This window comes from Zonotrichia albicollis, chromosome 5, assembly GCF_047830755.1.
Source record: "Zonotrichia albicollis isolate bZonAlb1 chromosome 5, bZonAlb1.hap1, whole genome shotgun sequence".
Taxonomy (NCBI): Eukaryota; Metazoa; Chordata; class Aves; order Passeriformes; family Passerellidae; genus Zonotrichia; species Zonotrichia albicollis.
Window position 1 is genome coordinate 53,748,854 of NC_133823.1, and position 19,992 is coordinate 53,768,845.

At 36.4% G+C, this 19,992-nt stretch overlaps 1 protein-coding gene across 2 annotated transcripts in view; it reads right to left on the minus strand.

Moving 5' to 3' along the window:
- The window catches only part of SLC2A9 (solute carrier family 2 member 9), an 80,301-nt gene that overhangs the window by 16,397 nt on the left and 43,912 nt on the right, over positions 1-19,992 (minus strand). For both annotated transcript variants that reach the window (XM_074541760.1, XM_074541761.1), the window contains exons 9-10: positions 14,641-14,742; positions 11,981-12,056 (exon numbers count right to left, since the gene is read on the minus strand). In XM_074541760.1, the coding sequence (XP_074397861.1) occupies positions 11,981-12,056; positions 14,641-14,742 (178 nt within the window). The remainder of the gene's footprint in view (positions 1-11,980; positions 12,057-14,640; positions 14,743-19,992) is intronic.

Consider the following 19,992-nt stretch of genomic DNA (forward strand, 5'->3'; position numbering starts at 1 on the left):
TTCTGCTCTACAGGGGGGAGCCTGGGAATCACAAAAGGCTGATTAGGGCAAGAGCTCCCAGACTTTCCACTTCCATGCTTTGAGACAAGGAGTTATTGAGAAAACTGTTTTGAGAAAACAGACAATTACCTTGCAACAATGTTCTGATTTTGGGGGGAAAAGAAGTCGGTGGATCTCCAAATATGATCAAGCAAAATGGCTCTGTCTGCAAGGAAGGGCACGCAGGGAAGACTGATGTACCCTAACAGGGTTGGGAGACAAAGGACTGTCCCAGCCAAAGGTTTTGCTATTTGCAAGTCAAGGCACCTCTAGAGGGTAGCTCTGGGAGAGAAGCAGTGGAAGTGAGACAAAACTCCTGGAAGATGACTGCTGGAAAAAAAACCCAGTGCACTTCAATGGGAGAGCAAAAGGCTGTTAGTTTCTAACCAGACTTTAGTTATTTACAAACAACAAACAAATAAACCAACAAACCCCAACCTAACCACCAATGAACAAAACCCCCAAAAATGTACAACAAGACCCATGGGAAAATATACTTCAAGAATACTGCAAGGGAGGGATGCAATGCAGCTACTGAGTTTCTTCCATTTCTGTAGGTCTACAGATAGAATAAAAAATTTGCAAAATAGATATCTCAATCTTTATAAAGGTGTTCTGTCACCTGTTAGATGATTTTAACTTGCACTTTGTATTTGATTGAATAATACCTCACCAAATATGACATTACAGTCAGATATGACAGCTGTACTCCCAGCTAATCCTGCTGAGAGAACTGGGAACAGAAGGTGTGACAGGGGTGTACTGAGTCACAGCTTCATGCTACAGACTTTTCTGGCTGTCTGCAGCTCTTCTCCACAGGATAATTAAGAAAAATAGGCACTTTGTTTATAGAAAATGGTATATTTCATTAACCATATTAATTTGTACCATTTGAATGTTTTCTTAGATTAAAGACCACTTGAGTAAAAGACATTTAAGGCAGTCAGTCTGTGGCAAACAAAAGTGCAAATGATAAGACCAAACTAAAACACAAATAATACCTTGCAAACTCTGATATTATAATAAATAGTATTTATACTTATTAAGGACTAGCTTTTAATTCAGTATTGTGTGAAAGACGTTGCATTGATTAATTGGCTTTTGGTTTAGCATCTATATAAAACCTGCTATTCCAACAGCATTTAAAAAGCCATTTCTGGAGGTATTCTGAACTTTGTTGGTACAAGGCAACCCATATCAATCAGGGTAAATAAAATAAAACTAAGCAATGGTGCAGAACAAAACTATTGATTCACTCTGTTCTAACCTCAGTAGTTAAAATGTTATTTCTTGGTTCTCATCAGGTAATTTGTACTAAAATGGTTGACATACAACAACAAGGCTATTACATAAAACATAATAAATCACACAGTATTCTTTCTGGGTCCATTTAGGTAATTAGTTCTACAGCAGATATTCCATACAAAAAACCGCAATACCCTTTCATGAACCACCTGATAATTTCCTCTTCAGTGAAATTCTCCCCCTCTTGAATATTAATTAGAGTATGTTCCTAGAATTTTTACTTCCATAAGTCAGTGCACTCAAGCAGAATTTTATGAGCAATCCTTTACTGACTGAATAATTTTTCTCTGAAATTTTTTTGACAAAATACTTATGATATAACTGACGAATTCAAATGTGTTCAGTACTTTAAAGATATTTTTCTTTAGATGAGTTATAAAAATTCCCTTTGAAGTATAATTGTTGGCTGTAAATGTGAGAAATGTATTTAATCTTGAATTTGTTTTAATCATTAATTTAATGCAATATTTAATTTTTTTGCCTCTTTTATTGTAAGACAAATTGGCGGTATGTAGGCCATTCTGAACAAAATAAATACATTGGTTTTTTGGTTTTTTTGATAACTATTTCAGTCTATTGGGATATTTGCTAAGTTTTTGGGGGTTTTTTGTTATTATTATTGTTCTAGCTTTTTTGGTCTTGGCTTTTTGTAAAAACTGAACATCAACATCAAATAATTTCTCCTCTGGTTCTTGGCAACATTTCTTTTTGCTTCACAATGATAATGCTGCATAGCTACCAAAGAATAAAATGCAATTTAAAAAAATACACTCAACTTATAACCACGTAAACAGTTAATAATATTTTCAGCATTTCCGCCATATATTCAGATCCACCATATAACATCTCAAATCTAATTTTAGCCCAACTTTCTGTTCTACTTGAATGTGAAGAACATTTTTTCTACTGAGCTATGACTATGAGATGATATAACAAAATTAAATTTATAATTATTCTCAGTAACAATGATGATTAGGCATTTCTGTTCATATTAAATTGTTAAAACCAATTATCTCAATTATGAGAACAATGATGAAAGAGTTTTTACTATAATAAAAGCACAGAAGTGTCCCTTGTATATTCATCCACTATACAGATGGAAGTAGTGTGGAAATACCCAAATTAAAGACTCCTGTTCAGTCCTAGGTAAGAGAAATATTCATACAGTCACATCACTGTATGAGGACTGAAAAGAAGAAAAAACCCAACCTCTATGTATTCTAGGCTTATTACTTCTATGATAATCTTCTGAAAGAAATATAAACCGATCAGACATGATTTCCTGTTAGGAATTCAAGTTGACAGACCTTTAGCACAAAATGCTGCTGGTTGTGAACCTGCAAGCTAAAGAAATCTTGTAAAGTCAGTATATTTTAACAAACAAATTATTCATGCTAGCAGTGCACAATTATGTAATTGTATAGCTGCATTCATCCTGAAGGATGCCAACAGTAAAAGAAATGGGCCAAATTTTCAGAGAAGCTGAGACTGAAGAGTTCTCCCTGTCCTTCTCCTGCTTAAGATGGGTAACAGACCATGCCTTCACTGCTTATGATTTCTGGAAACTGCTGAAGTTTTTAGGACATGTGGCCTCAAATGCCTGCAATTAAAGAAATTGGTTGCTGCTACCGGATGGTGGACAAGTTATGAGGAGCAGTAGTTGTAGAACTAAGATAATAACAAAAGAAAAAGATAAGATAATAATGTAAGATAAGATAATAATGTAAGATAATAATAACAAAAAAAATCCTTACTGTGACCAATAACCAAAACAAATATAACAAATATAACAAATATAACAAATATCAGTTCTTGCTTGCTAACAAACAGAAAGGAAAAGGGAGAGAGATTCAGAAGATTATCTTTGACTAGAAATACCAGCTGAAGACAGTAACAGTCTTGCTGTGATGAACAGTATAAGCCTTCTTTCTGATGAAACTCAGAAAGAGGTCACATAAGACATAACTCAGTGTTTCCAAAAAAGTGAAGTTTCTAGAGTAGGACAGATAACATCTGGAGATTTAAAGGAAACAACTGCTTTGACTGTTTTCTTGGTCAAACTGGCACTGAGTTCCCCTGTCCATGTAGTTCTCCTGAACTATTTTTTTCCTCTAAAAGTCTGTTACTGGTGTTTATTCATCTTTCTATAACAGTGTATTGGCTACCAAGAAACACTGTCTGGACTCCAGAGAAGTGTTCATTGCAACATAAAACTAATAAACTTCTGCATTTAGATCTTAGCCATGGAGATTAATCAGAAATAGATGAGATGAACAGAAAACTCTTCTTCTCTGTGCATTGCGCCTGAGAATAAGGGAAATAAAATATTTTGATTGCCTTACATTCATTAATTCCACATCTATTGTTCTATATATTTATTCGTTTGCACCTTTGCAAGTATAACCATTTTATACGAACTCACAGAAAAAAACCCCTATGAATTCTGTGAAACTTTTTTTCACTATGCTTTCCATATCAAAAGCCTATTAATCTGAATAATGTACCTAGGTCACTTACACAGCTTTTGAATGGATGTTTTATTTCATGGTTACATGGACCTCTAAAACACATGGGTGCATTTTTGCACCAGTACATTTCTTCAGGATAGGGTTGTGAGCCATGAGCCACTAATTAATGATCATTCAGGAAAAGCTGCTTGTTCAGGTAGGAGGAGTGCTGTCAAGTGTCAAAGTATTCACATTTTGAAAGCTTCAATTAAGATAATTTTTTTAATCTATTGTTAGCAGGATAAAGTTCATAAGTTTTCCTGCTGCTGAGAACTCCAGGTGTCACCTCCAGCAATTCCTTTATTCAACAGATACAATTACCTTTCAAATACTAAGAGTTCATTTTTCTTTAGAGCTGCCACTAATTATGAAGAATTTTAATCACTTTTGCTGCAGAACTGTTAAAAGCTGCACATTTTCTCTATGCTGCTCTTTAAGAGAGAGGAATTCAAACAAAACGTAAAACAGGCATTAATCCCAAAATATATATTGAATGACACTGCATTTAATTTATTCAAAGGACATGTTATCCTCTACACCAATAAAAATTCAATGAATTTTGAAAGCAATTCTATTCTTATTTCTTAACAGCCTAAAAAAACCAGTTTGCCCACTCAAAGGTAATCAAAAGATAAATTCTCAACTACTTGACTTGGTAGAAGTAGTTAATAGTGCAGCCCCCAGGGTTAGGCAGGAGCTTTTCCATTGCTGGAGAGAAGCAGAGGAGGGAAGGAAAGTGAGCCTCCCATGGCTGTGCTGCACAGCCACAGCTGTTAAAGGGCATTGGCAGGGCAGGCTGCAGCTGGGAGGGCAAAGCACCAACCCCAAGGACACCTGCTTTGGATGGATGGCACCTGAGAGCAAGGGAATGGGGCCAGGGCTCTCAGAAAATCTTCAGCTGGGACTGGTATGTACTGTCTGCAGGTTATTACAAATTTCTGAACAGAACCATAACTCACATTTGCAGTATTTGACTGATTTTTATGCAGCATATTTTAATTTTGCTGCTGTATCCACAAAAGCCTTATAAATATCAACAAGCCAAGCCTTTTCCTAAATACCTGGGAAAACTAAAGGTTATTTCTGCACAAATACCCTCTATATGCAATGCAGGGACAACGTGGCATTGTCAAATAATGCCTATCTGCTGGGAAGACTGGAAATGCTTCTAGTTTATAGAACTAAAAAAATATTGAAAATTAACCTAACCTTTCAAATCTACAACTTTTTAACTAAATATAGAGCAACATGGGTTTGTTCGTTTCTTTTTTACTGCATACACTTTTCTGGTACAGAGAGTGTTTTTTTTGCACTCAAGTAAGCTCAAAGTCTTTCTCAAAGTGGACTGGCATAATGCCTCTGTGGGAGCCCATGTGTCTTAGGAATTCTTACACCCCACTCTAAGTGGAGAAGCTAAAACATCACAAAGCTTCTGTAAATGCCTATTTCAGGCAATAATAGTGATGCTGCCTTTCATTGCAGTACTTTTGTGTCTACATGTGTGCTATCACACCTTTGGTTGTTTCACATCTAAAAGCTGATTTTTATCTTTTTCACTCATGACATTTCAGGCTGAACAAACCTTGTGACTTTCAAAGTGACCCTTTTAGGACAACAGCTCTGCTGTCAATACAGTTGCACGCTGGCATTCAGAGTAAGAGCATGGACTGATTTAAACTTTAAATACCAAAGTATCTCTGATATGTCTCAGAGCACAGCAGTGATTTTCTCTGAGTTTTCTTTTCTTTACCTTGCAATGTCAATTTAAAATGCTATTCAGTTGTATTCACTGTATTCAGCTGTGCTAGGGAAGACTTCACTCACCTTCCACAAGCCATGACAAATATTATAAAACTCTCAAAAAGAGACAAGCATAAGTGAAACATTTTTCTGGAATGGCCTGGTTCTTTGATATTTCTCAGTTGTGTTTGAAAATGCAATTACTGTAAAAAGTAACAACTGAAAAATTAAGATCTTGCTACCATCAAATTACTATTTTTTCCAAATTCATCTGAGTTTGAATTTTACTGATTTCTCTTTCCTGTAATCACAGCATGACTGGAAAGATACCACTGATCTGATTTTGTCATCCTTATGCATACTAAATAGAAACTTATTTTAAAAGTGGAAATTTAAGTAAAATCACAGACTCCTGTTTGATCACACTAAAGCCTTATCTGTGCTACACTGAACTCAGCAGGACTTGTGTGGGGAAATGCTACTTGTCCACAGAAATACTTGCAGGATTCAAGGCCAGAATAACTACTTCTAAGACATTACATAAGACAGTAAAGCCAAAATGCCTGAAGCCACTGTGTATGACTTAGCAAGAAACTCTTTCTTTCTTCTCTCTAGTGCCACTGATTTAAAAATAGCAGCTATTGACATAAATGAAGTCAGGGGCTGCATTTTGTTGCAGTGACCCACTATAAAATCCCTCTGGCCACATGTGCATCTTTGCAGACACCAAGGGCTTTAGACAGGTAGAAACAAGGTATGACTTTATACAGAGGGCTGAGCATCTCACTTAGAGATAAAAAAAGAACACAAGATTAGAAGATAAAAGAATCCAGGATCATATTAGATCATCTGGTTCAAATAAAATCCTCAGTTATTTCAGGCACTATTTAATTCTCAGCCTTCTCTGTGAGACACCATGAAGTTATTCTTGATCTTTTCATATATAAATCTATTTTCTTCACCTTCATGGTTTCTTCACCTTTGCAGCCCTTCTTTGCTAACTGCTGCCTGAGCAGTTTTGTGCTCCAACATTCAGCTCTAAGTCATCTCAAAAACGATGACATGATGCCTGACAGCACAATGAGCATTTTTCACCTTACAATACGGTGAGACAATACATGACAATATGATGTATTAGGTCTTTAAGAAAACATGTAAAAGAATGTGCGTACAGTGTTCATATAAAACAATTTTTCAAATTACTGAGATAAAATATATGTGTAAGTCTTCCTTGTGATACTTAGAGATATTATATTTTTCCCTAGCTAACTGGCATTTTTCAGACATCCTTAAATCCTCACCCTGTTCTGAGTTTCTAAGCCTCTTTTTCTCTGCAGGTCATGCAGGCATATATGTCCCATTCTTAAAAATGGGCAAAATGCAAAAGATTTCAACAAAATCACTAATCTCCAACTTGGAGTGCCACCAGAATAACACAAATTTCTGGCACAAAAATGGTTTGAGCTATCATGATCAGGCAATTGATATACAATCAACTCCTCAGATTTTTGGAACTTCCATGAGTGTTACTATTTGTTGTCATAAAAAGACAATTTTTCTTTTCTTTCCAAAGGACTCCAAGGAACTCTTTGGAAGAAGGAACATTACCAAATGCTTTCCTGTGCACACATGTGGCTGATCTCCCTCTCAGATACAGTGGTCAAAGGGTGAGCAACACACTTGTGCTACACAAAAGTTTTTACAGATATTACTGCTACAAGTCAGATCTGGGGTCTGGGGTTATTTCTACCTATTTCCAGTGGTAAAATAATTCCAATGCTTCAGTGCACCATGTTTCCAGAGCCAGCAAGTTTGCAGGGATTTGAGAGCAACAATACTTATTCAGTTACTGAAAGAAGGTGGTAAAAAAAAAATATTTCAAAGCTAGGTATTTTATCAAAACAATACTCTCCTCCCACCTCCTCCCATCCTTCCATTTAGTTAAAGACAGGCATCATGCCTAACCTCAGCCACCCTGGTTTCCTGTCCCTTCTCTGCAGTAGTGCCTTCTCCACTTATCAAAACTGAATGGAAAGGTGCTACCCTTAAACAGAATACACTTCTAAGGAAGAAATACCAAGAAACCTCTTCATCCAAAGATAATGCATGGAAATGCTTTATGCCAGGTTTCCAAGCTCTCAAGGTCCTGACTGTCTGTTACGCTTATTTTCACTTGGAAGGTTGTCTGGAACTCATGCCAATGTTTCTGTAATCTCCAATTAATAAGTTGATAAGGTTTTTTCTCCACATGCTCCACCATCTGATACATCTTGACAGGTGGCAGAAAAGCCATTATTTGGTTCAGAGGATGAACATATAATTGTGTTATGTGAGTGGGAAAAACTTCAAAATCAAAACCTGCAAGCCCCGCATCTGAAAATGCACGACAGACTTACTGACAAATGGGGTCAACATCCCTGCAGACAAATCCGGAAACTGAATGGAATACATTCTGTGTCAGATTTTGGGTGTTCAGTTCTTTTTGAAAATATTTGGCTGGTGGGTAAAAGGGAACAATCTGTAGCGGGTTTTCCAAGACTACAATGCACAATTTTTCAATGTTCTCTGAAAAATCAAAAATCTCTTGCTGGCACAAGCAACTGTTGTAAAGGTACAATGGGTGAATGGGGAGTTCAAGAAAATAGCTAAAAATAATCATAACCTTTTCTTTTTTCTGTTTAAGTCAGATTTTAGACCATCTTTACTTAAAGAGATTGATTCTGCAGGCACAGTTGAACATGAGTGCTCAGTCTATGAAGAGGCATCCACAGGTTTAACTGAGAAAGTGGGAATAAATCTTAGTTTTCCTTTTTTATTAAATATTAACTAAGGCAAAGTTAAAGAAGGAAGATGTTTCACACGTACCTAAACCTGTCTATCACCATTCAAATTTCCAAAAAACTGCACGTTATTTACCCATTCTGTAAAGGCATTACAAATCAATGTGTTTGCTCATGATACATAACCCAAACAGCACAAATGCTCTCTGCAGATCCTGATAATGTTCTTTTACTTTTCCCTTTGATTTGTTTTCTCAGCTGCAATCCCCTCAGTTTTTTCTATTTATTTTTTACTGGGTGACAATTCTTTGTTTGTATCCTATTCTTTGAAACAATTCTTTGAAATGTATCCTATATTTATTTCAGGTCCAGCAAATCACTTGAGTAAAATTAACCAAATAGGCACAATGAAACAACTGTCTGGGGCAGCATGGCTCCCTAATCTATGGAACAATAAATAATTTTCTCTCAGATCACACATTGACTGTATAAGGGGCCCTTTAATTTTTAGAAAGTGAAAACTTTCTGATGTTTGTCTTTTGACAAAAATGATGAAGTACCAAACCCCACACATTCCTGGACATATCTGTTGCTAGCATTACTGTTTCAGTCCTCAAAAATACCTGCAAGCTGAAAAGCTGAGTTCAGAAAAATGAAACCAATGAACGCCCTCCACAGTTTATAGTAACAGATGATCCTCACTGTAAAGGAGCAGATGGGACTCATGCATATACTATCAGAAAATGGTTTACACAACATCTAAGTTATCAAGAAGGTATTAGATGTTCTAACAAGAGAGAAAATATTGTACCTTTAAAGGCAATTTTATGATCTAGAAAGTTAAAGCAGTATTTTTATAAACTCAATTCATCATGTTATTTGTTGTCTTTAGATGGGACAATTTTTCCAAGTACCAATAGCTCAATGAACATAAACAAATTTACTCCTACCTTTAGATTTGTACCTATGGAATCATCACACATTGTTTTTGTAGTGTAACTACAGGAGGAATTAAGATACAGAGGATTAGTTGACAATTGTACCTGTTTAAGCACTACAAATTAATGGCAAGACCTCTACAAAAGGCTAGAAGTATAAAAAATATGCAGCTTCATAATAAAGAATATATCTTAATTTTCATGGGGAAAACCTCTTTTACTACCAGAAGGGTGGGAAAGTTATTATTGAACTTCAGTCTTGTCTCATTAAGCCATCAGAATGCTACAAAAGAACACCAAAGTTTTCCTGCTAAAGGGGTGTCATAAAATAGCACTGAGAAATGGTGGCAATAAGAAATAGCTGTTCATTCCAGAAAAATCTGTGTTGATAAGATAAAAGTTTACAAGACCACAAGAATGTTGAAAAGGAGGAAGAGGATCAGTTTCTCTGTTTCTGCAAGACCTAGAGGGTATCACACAAAAACTAACAAAGGATGTATGTATGAAAGGTGGTAGACATGTGGTTTTCTTCGCCAAAGAATACTAAAATTCTGCTGTTTCAGACAAAGATTTAACAAATCCACTGGAGAATATGAAAATGTTAGAAGCTGTACATCAGAAAGATCCTAAGCTGGAAAAAAAAGGTGCAGTGGTTCTCTAAAAATGTCTCACCTACTTGCCCTATTTTTATTGTGCTCTGGACACTTCCCTACAACCACTGCAATGGAGAAATAGAGAAGTACCAACTATTCAGTTTTGATCTTTGTGTAGTAATTAAGGACTCAGACTTGGTAGCCTGCTTGACTGCTTAGAATCAAAACCAGTCTTTCCTTACAGTCTGTATGCATCTTTCTTTTACACTTTCATTCTGCCTCTCAAGCAGCTCACCAACAGGAGACTGGCTCTGCCCTTGCAACACCCTTCTCACAGGTAGTGGCACTGCTCTTAGTCCCCAAAGCTGTCTCTTCTCAGGCTGGCCAAGCCCAGCTCACCCAGTCCCTTCTCAGGGGTCTCCTGACACTGACATGGTGACTCTCCAATGGACTTGTCACAGGCTATTGATGCCTTTCCCATACAAGGAAAGGGGGACAAAACATGACACAGTAGTTGCTCTCAATTATTGAGTTGTGCCTTGTGCTACAAAAAGCAATGGATGCAAAGTGGACTTATTGGAAATAATTTCTTTGTTCAGAAAAAAAAACCAATATATGCTCTCTTCATATTCAATCATCTCAAAACATTGCTAATAATGGAAGTTGCCCAGCTAAAAAGCAGTAAAGTAATTCAGATTTATTAAGATCTTCTAAGGAGAACAGAGAAGTCTCATTGAAGATAAATCAGGCCCCATCAAAGTCAGCTAAAATATTGCTATTGATTTGCAGAGATATCAGAATGTGACTCTTCATGGCTTCTTCTTAACAGCTGAAGAGTCAATTACCAAGATTTTCATTAAAAGCAATTCAATTTTAAGTGCTACCCAGATATTCCCACTACTGTCAGATACGACATGTTTGAACACACAAGGAAAGGTGGAGAGGCCAACTAGGTAGCTGCTGGTACACCATTAATGTTCTTTGGCTTTAACAGCACTGAGCACAGTGAAAAACACAATAGAAGCTTTAATTTTAATGAATTTCTGTAGAAAGCAAGGAAGCAATTTCTAACAATAGCTGTTTGTCCTGGATGTATCTGAAGACACTTTGGTCCAAAGAGATTGTGAAGTGCAGCACAAATCATGAACAACATCAGTAAAGAGAAAGAATCTAAATGAAGAATTCTAGAACCTATTTTGAAGAATGGTAAGGTGAAGACGAAAAGCAGAGGGTTAATCTTAATATGCTGGAAATATAACCTATAAGAACACATTAATTTGGAGGTTCTAAAAATTGGTGGAACATATCTGTAATAGAGAAAAAACTTCAGTGTGATTCAACCAAGATTTTAAAAAACCCTAATGGTGATACTGCAAGTAGCTGCACTTAAAACCTCTGAACCACATAAAACACCAGAAGTTTTAAAGAAGTTTTAAAGAAGTTTCAAGTCAACATTTGACATTCCTAAGGTATTTAAAATTCAAGAAAAGTTCTATTCCACAGAATTCTTTAACATCCACCCCCAGATCTCAGTCTAAGAAACATATGTCAGCAGAACAGTGGACTTAGCTGAACCTGAGATTTGTCCTTACAGAAGGACAAAGGGATTGCTATTTTTTTTCCCAATATTTTCACAGTATTTTGCACATAAATCATTGACAAACTTTTTTCCCAGAAACAAGGGTAAAGAACTATCTTAGTCTTCTCCCCATTTTTCTCTAAATTTTTTTCTCCGCTTTTCAAAAGAGGATCGATGGAATTACAGCAGTATTTCATTAGAGTCACATCAAATATCAGGAACTCTTCCACAAATAAACCACAATCAATCAATTAGACCACTTCAGTGGTAAAGATGTATAAACAGCTGATTAATGTTTAATGTCAAACTCCTTACAAAGAAAACGAGGCAATAAACAGTGCATAAAGAAACCTCCAAAAGCTCAAGGGAACAAAAGTCTTACTTTCTGGTTTACTGCTAAAGTGAAGTTCTGTACAACTGATTTGCAAGCATAATGTCAGTGCAAAAATACCTGTCCTCAGATGTACAAAGAAATATGAAAAAATAGATATAAACATACCTGGTCCAATGCAGAACGATGCAATGATTGCAAGGATACAAAATATACTGAGGTAAGGAAGCCAATACACAGTGTTCTGGGTGGATAAAAGACATTAATTAATTTTAGATATATTGTACATATCACAAATATTTCTTAAAACTTGCAGATAACAGATAGTGTTTTCCATGATTCTTGATCTATTTCAGAATTTAGTCTGGCGTTATTTTAGAAAATCCCAGCATTTCTGTAGGACCTTATTAGATGATTTGTGTTTAAAGGCTTTGGTCTCTGTGAAATTCCTGTAGAGAAACACTAGACAAGTAATGTACCACAGTCAGAATTCGAAAAAATCTCAACATCTTGTGGTAAAGCTCAAGCCAACCTGGAACACTGAACACTTCAGCACCTCCATCCACCTCTTTTAAAACATTCAGTAATGTTTGAAAAGAGCATCTAGGATGGCCCACAGAGCTTCACAGTTCACCAGTGAAAGGCTTGGCTGAAGACTATGGCTGACATTTGGTTGGACAATCAGGATCTGAACCTTGGCAAAGCATGAGAAAGCCACAGTCCAGGGCTTTTCAGCTATAATCTGATTTTTCAGACAAGGAAGTCCATATATGCTATCTTTGCGCTATTTCTAAGTAGATTTTTCTCTACTGAGACCTCTAAAAATCAGGAACTTGAAATACGAAGAGCAATTCCTCTGGAGCTTGCAGGACACTGTTTCTTAATAATGTATGTGAATATTTGATTCTAATACTAATAGATGAGGAAAAAAACATGGATACCCACTTCTTTCTCTCTCCAACAGGTGGAGTTTTAATGCAGCAAAGTGTGAATGATATTTTTAATAGAATTTTGCTATTTTTGAAAAGTTTGTTACCATACACGTAAGTGTACTATCACTACCTTGAATGGCATTGTAAAAATATCCTTTCTAAAGAAAGTAATTATTTTTTCAGTGTTAAGGAAAGGCTCCCATTTTCCGAAGTTTTTCCTCTTCTAGTCTGGGTTATTTTCTTAGTTGTGGAAACCATAGTCTCCTGGACATTAACATTAACCAAAAGGATTATAGATCTATCAAAATTAAACAATCTAGGGTTCTTGTCTGGAAGCAAATCCAAGGTCTCTGAGAAAGAGAAGGTGCAAATATGGAATAGATATTTAACATGTCTGAAAGAACAAGTCAGTGTGGTATCTTATCTAGGACCATAGAAAAAAATGTTCATTGTTTGAATGGCTCACAAATTCTCTGAGATGAGGCCTATTTGTACCATGATGCTTTGTCCAAAGCAAATCTCTAACACTTTACAGTTTGAGACCCTTTTGAAAGGAGGCAAAACTGAAAGGCATTCAGACTTCAGGAATTTTAAATAGCTGAAGGTCCTCACACCCCCAGCTTAGCTTTAAAAGATCTGGAAGGGAATTTTTCACTTAGCATACAAAATATGCAATAGCATCTCTCTTCAGGAGGAGAGCTGTCTTACAGCTGTCCTGGCAGGAGAGTGAAGTAAAGCTTTATTGTGATGTACATTCAGGTAAATCAAATAAAACTGCAGTGGCGTGGCACAGACCTGCCAGTCAACCTGACCTACTGACTCCCTTTGAACAAGAACAAGATTTGGAAGTCAGATAAATGGCACCACACAGGAATCGAAACCAGCAGGAAAACACTTTGAAGAAACACCACCCAAACCCATGCCAATGCAAATCTCAGTTTCATTTCTCCAAAGTCCTCAGAAACATAAACAAACCACACTATTACATAGATGAAAGCTAAATAAGAAAAAATATACAGGGCCAGAGTTTAAACTGGTTTAATAAATAAAATATGATAATTTGAAACATCTGGGGAATTGAGTGCTAATAACGTCTGATAAGTTAGAGCCATATAATCATAGGAAGATATTGATTGAAAGAGACCTTTAAAGTTCATCTAGTTCCAATCCCCCTACAATGCACAGAGGCACCTTCAACCAAATCAGTTTGTTCAGGCCTGTCAACCTAGCCATGAGTGTTTCCAGAGATGGGGCATCAAACACTTCTCTGGACAACCTGTTCCAACACTTCAACACCCTCATTGGAAAACACTTTTTCCTTATATTTGATCTAAATTGACCCTGGTTCAGTTTAAAATTATTGCCCCTTGTCCTATCACAAAAAGCCCTGCTAAAGAGTCTATTCCCATCTTTCTTCTAAGGCCAAATGTTCTCCAAAGGATAAGTCTTTTTATTGCCTATACAAATACCAGAAAAGTAACTTGAAAGAAACATCAAATGTGGAAATGGTTCACTAAAAAATTCCAAATGTAAAGTAGGAATGACATATAAAGCATGAAAGAAATCTCAGAGAGAGTGAATTACAAAGATACACCCACAGAATATGGGTAAACTGTTTATTCAGTTTGGGTAAAACTGTCTTCATAATGGTTCATCATATGCATAAATCTTTGAGTTAAGGAGTCTGAATGTGAGAATGTGAGAAAGTCCCTATAGTTTTTTAAATGCAAAATCTTTGGAGCAAACAGATTCATAAATTAGTATAAGAGACCTTTCCCTCCTCATGCCAAGCGATTAAAAGGATTGGCTCGTGTAGGAATGTCGAGACAAACCAGTATCAAGCATCTTTAAAATAGATAAATGAGAGAGTAAAAATCTGCAGTGCCCTGGTGTTACCTGTAAGGTCAGGGAGACAGTGAGCACTGCGAAGAAGACGATCATCAGCCCAAAACCTCCAATGAGGAGAGGCCTGCGCCCAAGCCGCTCAATAACCAAGCCCTGGAAAACAAAAGGTGGTATTTCACCTTCCTGAGAAAACACTGAAGAGCTTGGATCATGAAATATGTTCTCTCATTAAATATGAAGATCAAAACTCAACCATGAATTGATTTTACACCGTTCATAAGCTATGACATTCATAATTGTGCTCACAGTTATATTTAGAATATTTAACATGTCTGAAAGAACAAGTCAGTATTTTATCCTTATCTAGGGCCACTGAAAAAATTGTTCATTGTTTGAATGGCTCACAGATATGCACTAAATTTCTATGACAATGTTCTTACAATACATAATTTTAAATACCACTGCCTTTAAGTGAATTATAGTCTCTTGCTTTTGCATTTTGATTGTTTCCTTATTTCAACATCTCTCTGAATTTAAGCTTAAGACATTTAAAATTTGAGATTGAAATATTTTTAGCAGAAATTACATCTTAATTAAACAAAAATTTATTTTAAATTTCTTTCTTTCTCAAATGTAGAATAAGCATTTAGTTTTCATTTTGGATAATTAGAGTAATTAGAATATCCAAGCAAAAAAATCCATGCAGCAGAAAATTTTGCTCAGAGAAGTAATTTTAACACTAATACTTGTGCAGTTACACCCATTTTCAATTCATATTTAACATCTGAATATAAATCACAAAATCTGAATACTTATCTGCTAGAGAAAAACACAATGGAAAATTTCTTAAAAAGCTGTAACTGGAAACTCTGCTAGTCTGACTCATTAAAATAGGCTAATACGTATTTTGTCATAACAGCTGATGTACTTTTCATGTTGGTAACTACTAAAATTACTAATTACACTTGGCTTTCTTATAAGAAAAATAAGAGGATTTTATGAAGATTAAAATGTACCACTTCAAATAAGTTTAAGTCAGAGTCACAAAATTATTTGCCATTATTGACTAGTGACTGAATGCCATCTTCTGCACATCCTTTGAGAAAAAAAAAAAAGGGCAACTAAAATGAAATCTGGAGTAATACTCTTAATTCTGGGAAACAACACACATCACTCCACCACCAGCATCTAGAAGAAATGTGTTAAAGCAAAGTACAGAGACACCCACAGATGAAATGCCTTGAGAGGCAAATGCTTCTCCCTCAGTCTGGAGCCAGGGGATTTTAGGGCAGGCTTGTCTGTCCTAAATACACATTGATGTTGCACCCTGAGCTGAACTTCCTCACCAGAGATATGCTCTGTGATGCTGCAGATCACTGAAAACAGTTCTGTGGCAAGATTTTTCATTCTTTATTTCTTTAAATGGTTAAATATATTAATTTGGACAATTTCCATGGCTTCCATAATAGAATTTTGGAATTTTAAAAAGACCTGCAGTGATATTAAGAAGATCTTATGAGGTACAAATGTTTCAAAACTGCAACTGTTTCACTGTCAAAACCTCTACAATATGGCAGCTATTTCCCATTATGATTAATAAATCCATCTTGCAAACACACATGATCACACAGACACTGAACCAAGAGACAACTTCAATGGCTTGGAGGGCTAAAAAAATATTTGATAGGTCTGTAAGACCCATCTTCTGCAATTTCCGCAAGAAACTTCTGCAACAGATGTTTCACATGTAATTTGGAGTGGATTATATGTTCAGCAATAAATGTTGCACATGTAATTTGACATGCTGTGCAATTTCTCTTATTTTTTTCAATGCTGGATTGGTGGTCATGATCAAGACATCTTGGTGTTACACAGCTGAGGGGTTTTGTATTAAAACAGGGCCAGGGATGATGCTTCTCTTAGAGGGAAAAAGTTCATAGATACCTCTCATACAAAACATGGAAAAATGTGATATATAGTTTTCACTTGTAAAACTCAAAGCAAAACAAATTCCAGTAAGGAAGGACAGTTTGGATTTGGTCTTCCATAACAGCAAGTTTTCCTGGTGAAAGAAACGCTGGTTTTGAGGGTGTAAACAGACAACAACAACTTAATTTTTTAGTTATGATTATACAAATCCAGAACTTGTTCACTTGCAGAACCCGCTAAGATACTTATGACTCATAAGAAGTGGAAGATGATTCACCATTTTCCAAGTATTTATAGTTCTGACTGATCCACTGCTATGTACTGGTAACTGTTACCTATTGAAGGTCTATAGCAAATCAAAATATGCTGTACAGAAGAGTAAATGAAATAACAAGAAATCCAGTGCATGCTCAAGTAGAGACAGCAGAGGAACATTAGAACTGTTTTCTGTGATAACACCTGAGTTATGTGCCAGGCTGTGTAGGTTGATACTTATTTCTGTGTGATCATAAACATGTATTTGTAGAAACCTGTACCTAGCCATGATGGTTAGCACAGATGAAATGATTGAAAATGAGTAAAAAATATTGCATCCAAAATTCTTGCAAGACAAATGTTTCGCGATAAAAAGGCAACTGATATACAAAATACATTAACAGCTCACACAACTTACTTCTGTCTGTCAGGAAACACTTGTGAATAAAGTTAAAGAAGCAAATGTCAACCTTTTCACTTGAGTCAGCTGCAGATACCAGGGCTGACATCATGAAAGCAGAGTGCATTAAAATAGATCAGACAAGCTTCCTCAGATAAAATGAATGTGCAAGCAAGTCCTGCAGTCCAAATAGGAGGCTGCATACTATTCCCTACTTATATCCTGGCCCTATATTATACTAAGCAAACCCTGTCAGCTTTTCTTGATGTCTCAGCTCTGTGAAGAAGTTTGCTCTATAAGTTAATGTCAAGAATAGCCACACTTTCTTTCTCATGTATTTTGGATAAAGGTCTGAGTAAGACTCTGTGACTGGACTCAGACTTAACACGGCAAGCTAACACTGTGTTATTTCCATTTTAAATATCAGGATTAAAATGGATAACCTCATTTATACCACTCTATGACACAATGTGTAGTACCTTGTACCCAGGAAAAGGAGAGGAACAGCAGACTGAGAATTATAAACTGGGGGGTTTTATTCATACATTGATGTATATCCATTAGTCTACTATAAGAATTATTAATTTTAAAACACAAAAACGGGGTATTGTATTTAAGTACCTAAACTGGAATTTAAAGGCATAGCACCAACTTTGACCACATAAGCACAAGTCTTAAAGAAATGTCTGTCTGCAAGGTTCTCACATCAATTTGCCTGTATCTGTATTAAAGCCACAATAGGATCTTATAAACTTCTGCAGATATCTGTCTAAAGATTACTCTCAGTAAAGCATGGAATTGATTGCTGCATTTCTAAGCTCAGTCTGAAGTATTATGCAGTGAGGCATCCTTAATCAGCTTCACTTGGCAGTGAAATTTTCTGTTCACTAAAGATGCTCTCCATACTCGATACCTGCCAAGACCAGCACAGCCAAGACATATATAGCCCATGCAAGGACCTATCTTATCCAGAAACTTTTGCCTCAGCAGTGCTTGGCAACAGCCCTAGGGCAGCACAAAACCACTCATTTCCTTATCCCTATTCTATCCCTTGAGTAAACTGTAGATATTTCTGAAGCAAAACTCCTTCTAGTGATGATTCAGTTGTTAAAAGTGTTGAGCTATCAAGTTTATGCAATAAAAGCCAGACTAGATCTCAACCTTAATCTATGACAACATATTGTGGCCGATGCTTTATTTTCTAATTATGGTATTTGGATGCCCTGTTGCAGATCATCCTGAATAGATTGATAAAAGAATTACTCAAATTCAATGCTTTTAATCCTCAGCAGCAAAAGATACATCTTTAAAACATCCAATTTCTGAATTTATCCTACAAAAGAATTTGAACTACACAAATGCAGCCTTTAACCATGCACACCTTGGGTCTTGGGAGTGGTGCTGTCAGGCAGACCTTCTTGATGAAACTTTTTCTTTTGGAAGGCACTACACAGATACTTCAACACATGCAGTCCTCATCTATTCAAAAGTCCATGTGTATTAAAAAATTACAAAGGAATAATGTCTTTACCTAAAAACAATCCTAAACAATCTTTACCTAAAACCAAAATGTTGATCAGTTGTGGCCTAAGCCAGTGTGCACAGCACAGTCTCTCTCTGCAGTCCATCCTGCAGAGAAAATATGTCCAAATGCCTCTGGCCTTTGACAAACACCAAGATCTGAGATGCTGCTTGCCCAATCTCTTTTCTACTGCTGTCTCTGTCTGGGCTACTACAGACCAAGATATCACCTTCAAATTCTGGCAATCCTTGGGCAACAGCTTGGCAGGGTGAGGGGAGACATAGGGGGAAATGCCATGTTTGCCCCATTCTTGCCCTCTCTACTTACATCCTACTGGAAATTGTGGGTATGTGAAGGCTGATTCTGAGTTGGTGGGAGCAATGTCACGTCCGACTGCATTAAAAGTCTTACTAAAAATCAGATTCTAACAGAACTTCCTAGGAACACTTGAGATTCTGGTATTTGTCACCTCATTTTTTTCACTTGCTAAGACTGGCTGTTACTTGGACATATCTCTTTCTCCTCTGACGGTGGACCCAGGGTTTCCGTGGAGATGTCTTGCATCATCCTGTGGAAACCATGAAGGAAATGTGTTGGAGATGAGAAAACCTCTGGAAGTATCTGGAATACCCTTTATTTAAGATGTGCCATGCCCTGAGCAGGGAATATTTCCTTCTATATTGAGATATATTAACAATAAAAGAAACAAAGAATGAGTCTAAGAGCCCTTTCTCATGACATCCTATACCAGATTAGAATCATCTTGCTAAAGAAGGCTGGCTTCCCTGACTTCTGTGTGATACTGCAAAGGATTTCCTACATTCTCTTGCAATGTATTTTAACTCATTCAAGGCTTCACACAGCTTGTCTCTGTCACAGGCTTTTAGTAACACCTTCATGCATCATCCTATGGGAAATACTTGGGGCACAGTCTTCTCAATATAGTCACGTCTAGACTCTTTCTGTGAACACTGTAAGAAAACCAAATTTGGTGCCACAGATGGCAAAATTGGATGTGGGATGCTTAATTTGAATAATATTCTCTTTTATTCTAGGCTGGGCTTCGTGGAGGAGGGAAGGAATCTTTTCAGACGTTTCCTTCTGTCTCCCATTCACCCTGCTGCTGTGCTAAAGAAAGGCACTGGAAATTTGTTTTCTTTGCCCACTGAGAGTAAGACAACAACTAAAATTAAACTGAATTACTAAAGCTTAGAAAACAGCAACAGTAATTAATCTTGCAGAAGAAAAACTAAGTTTGTGGTACTTTAGAAGTTATAGAACAGACTTCTACTAAACA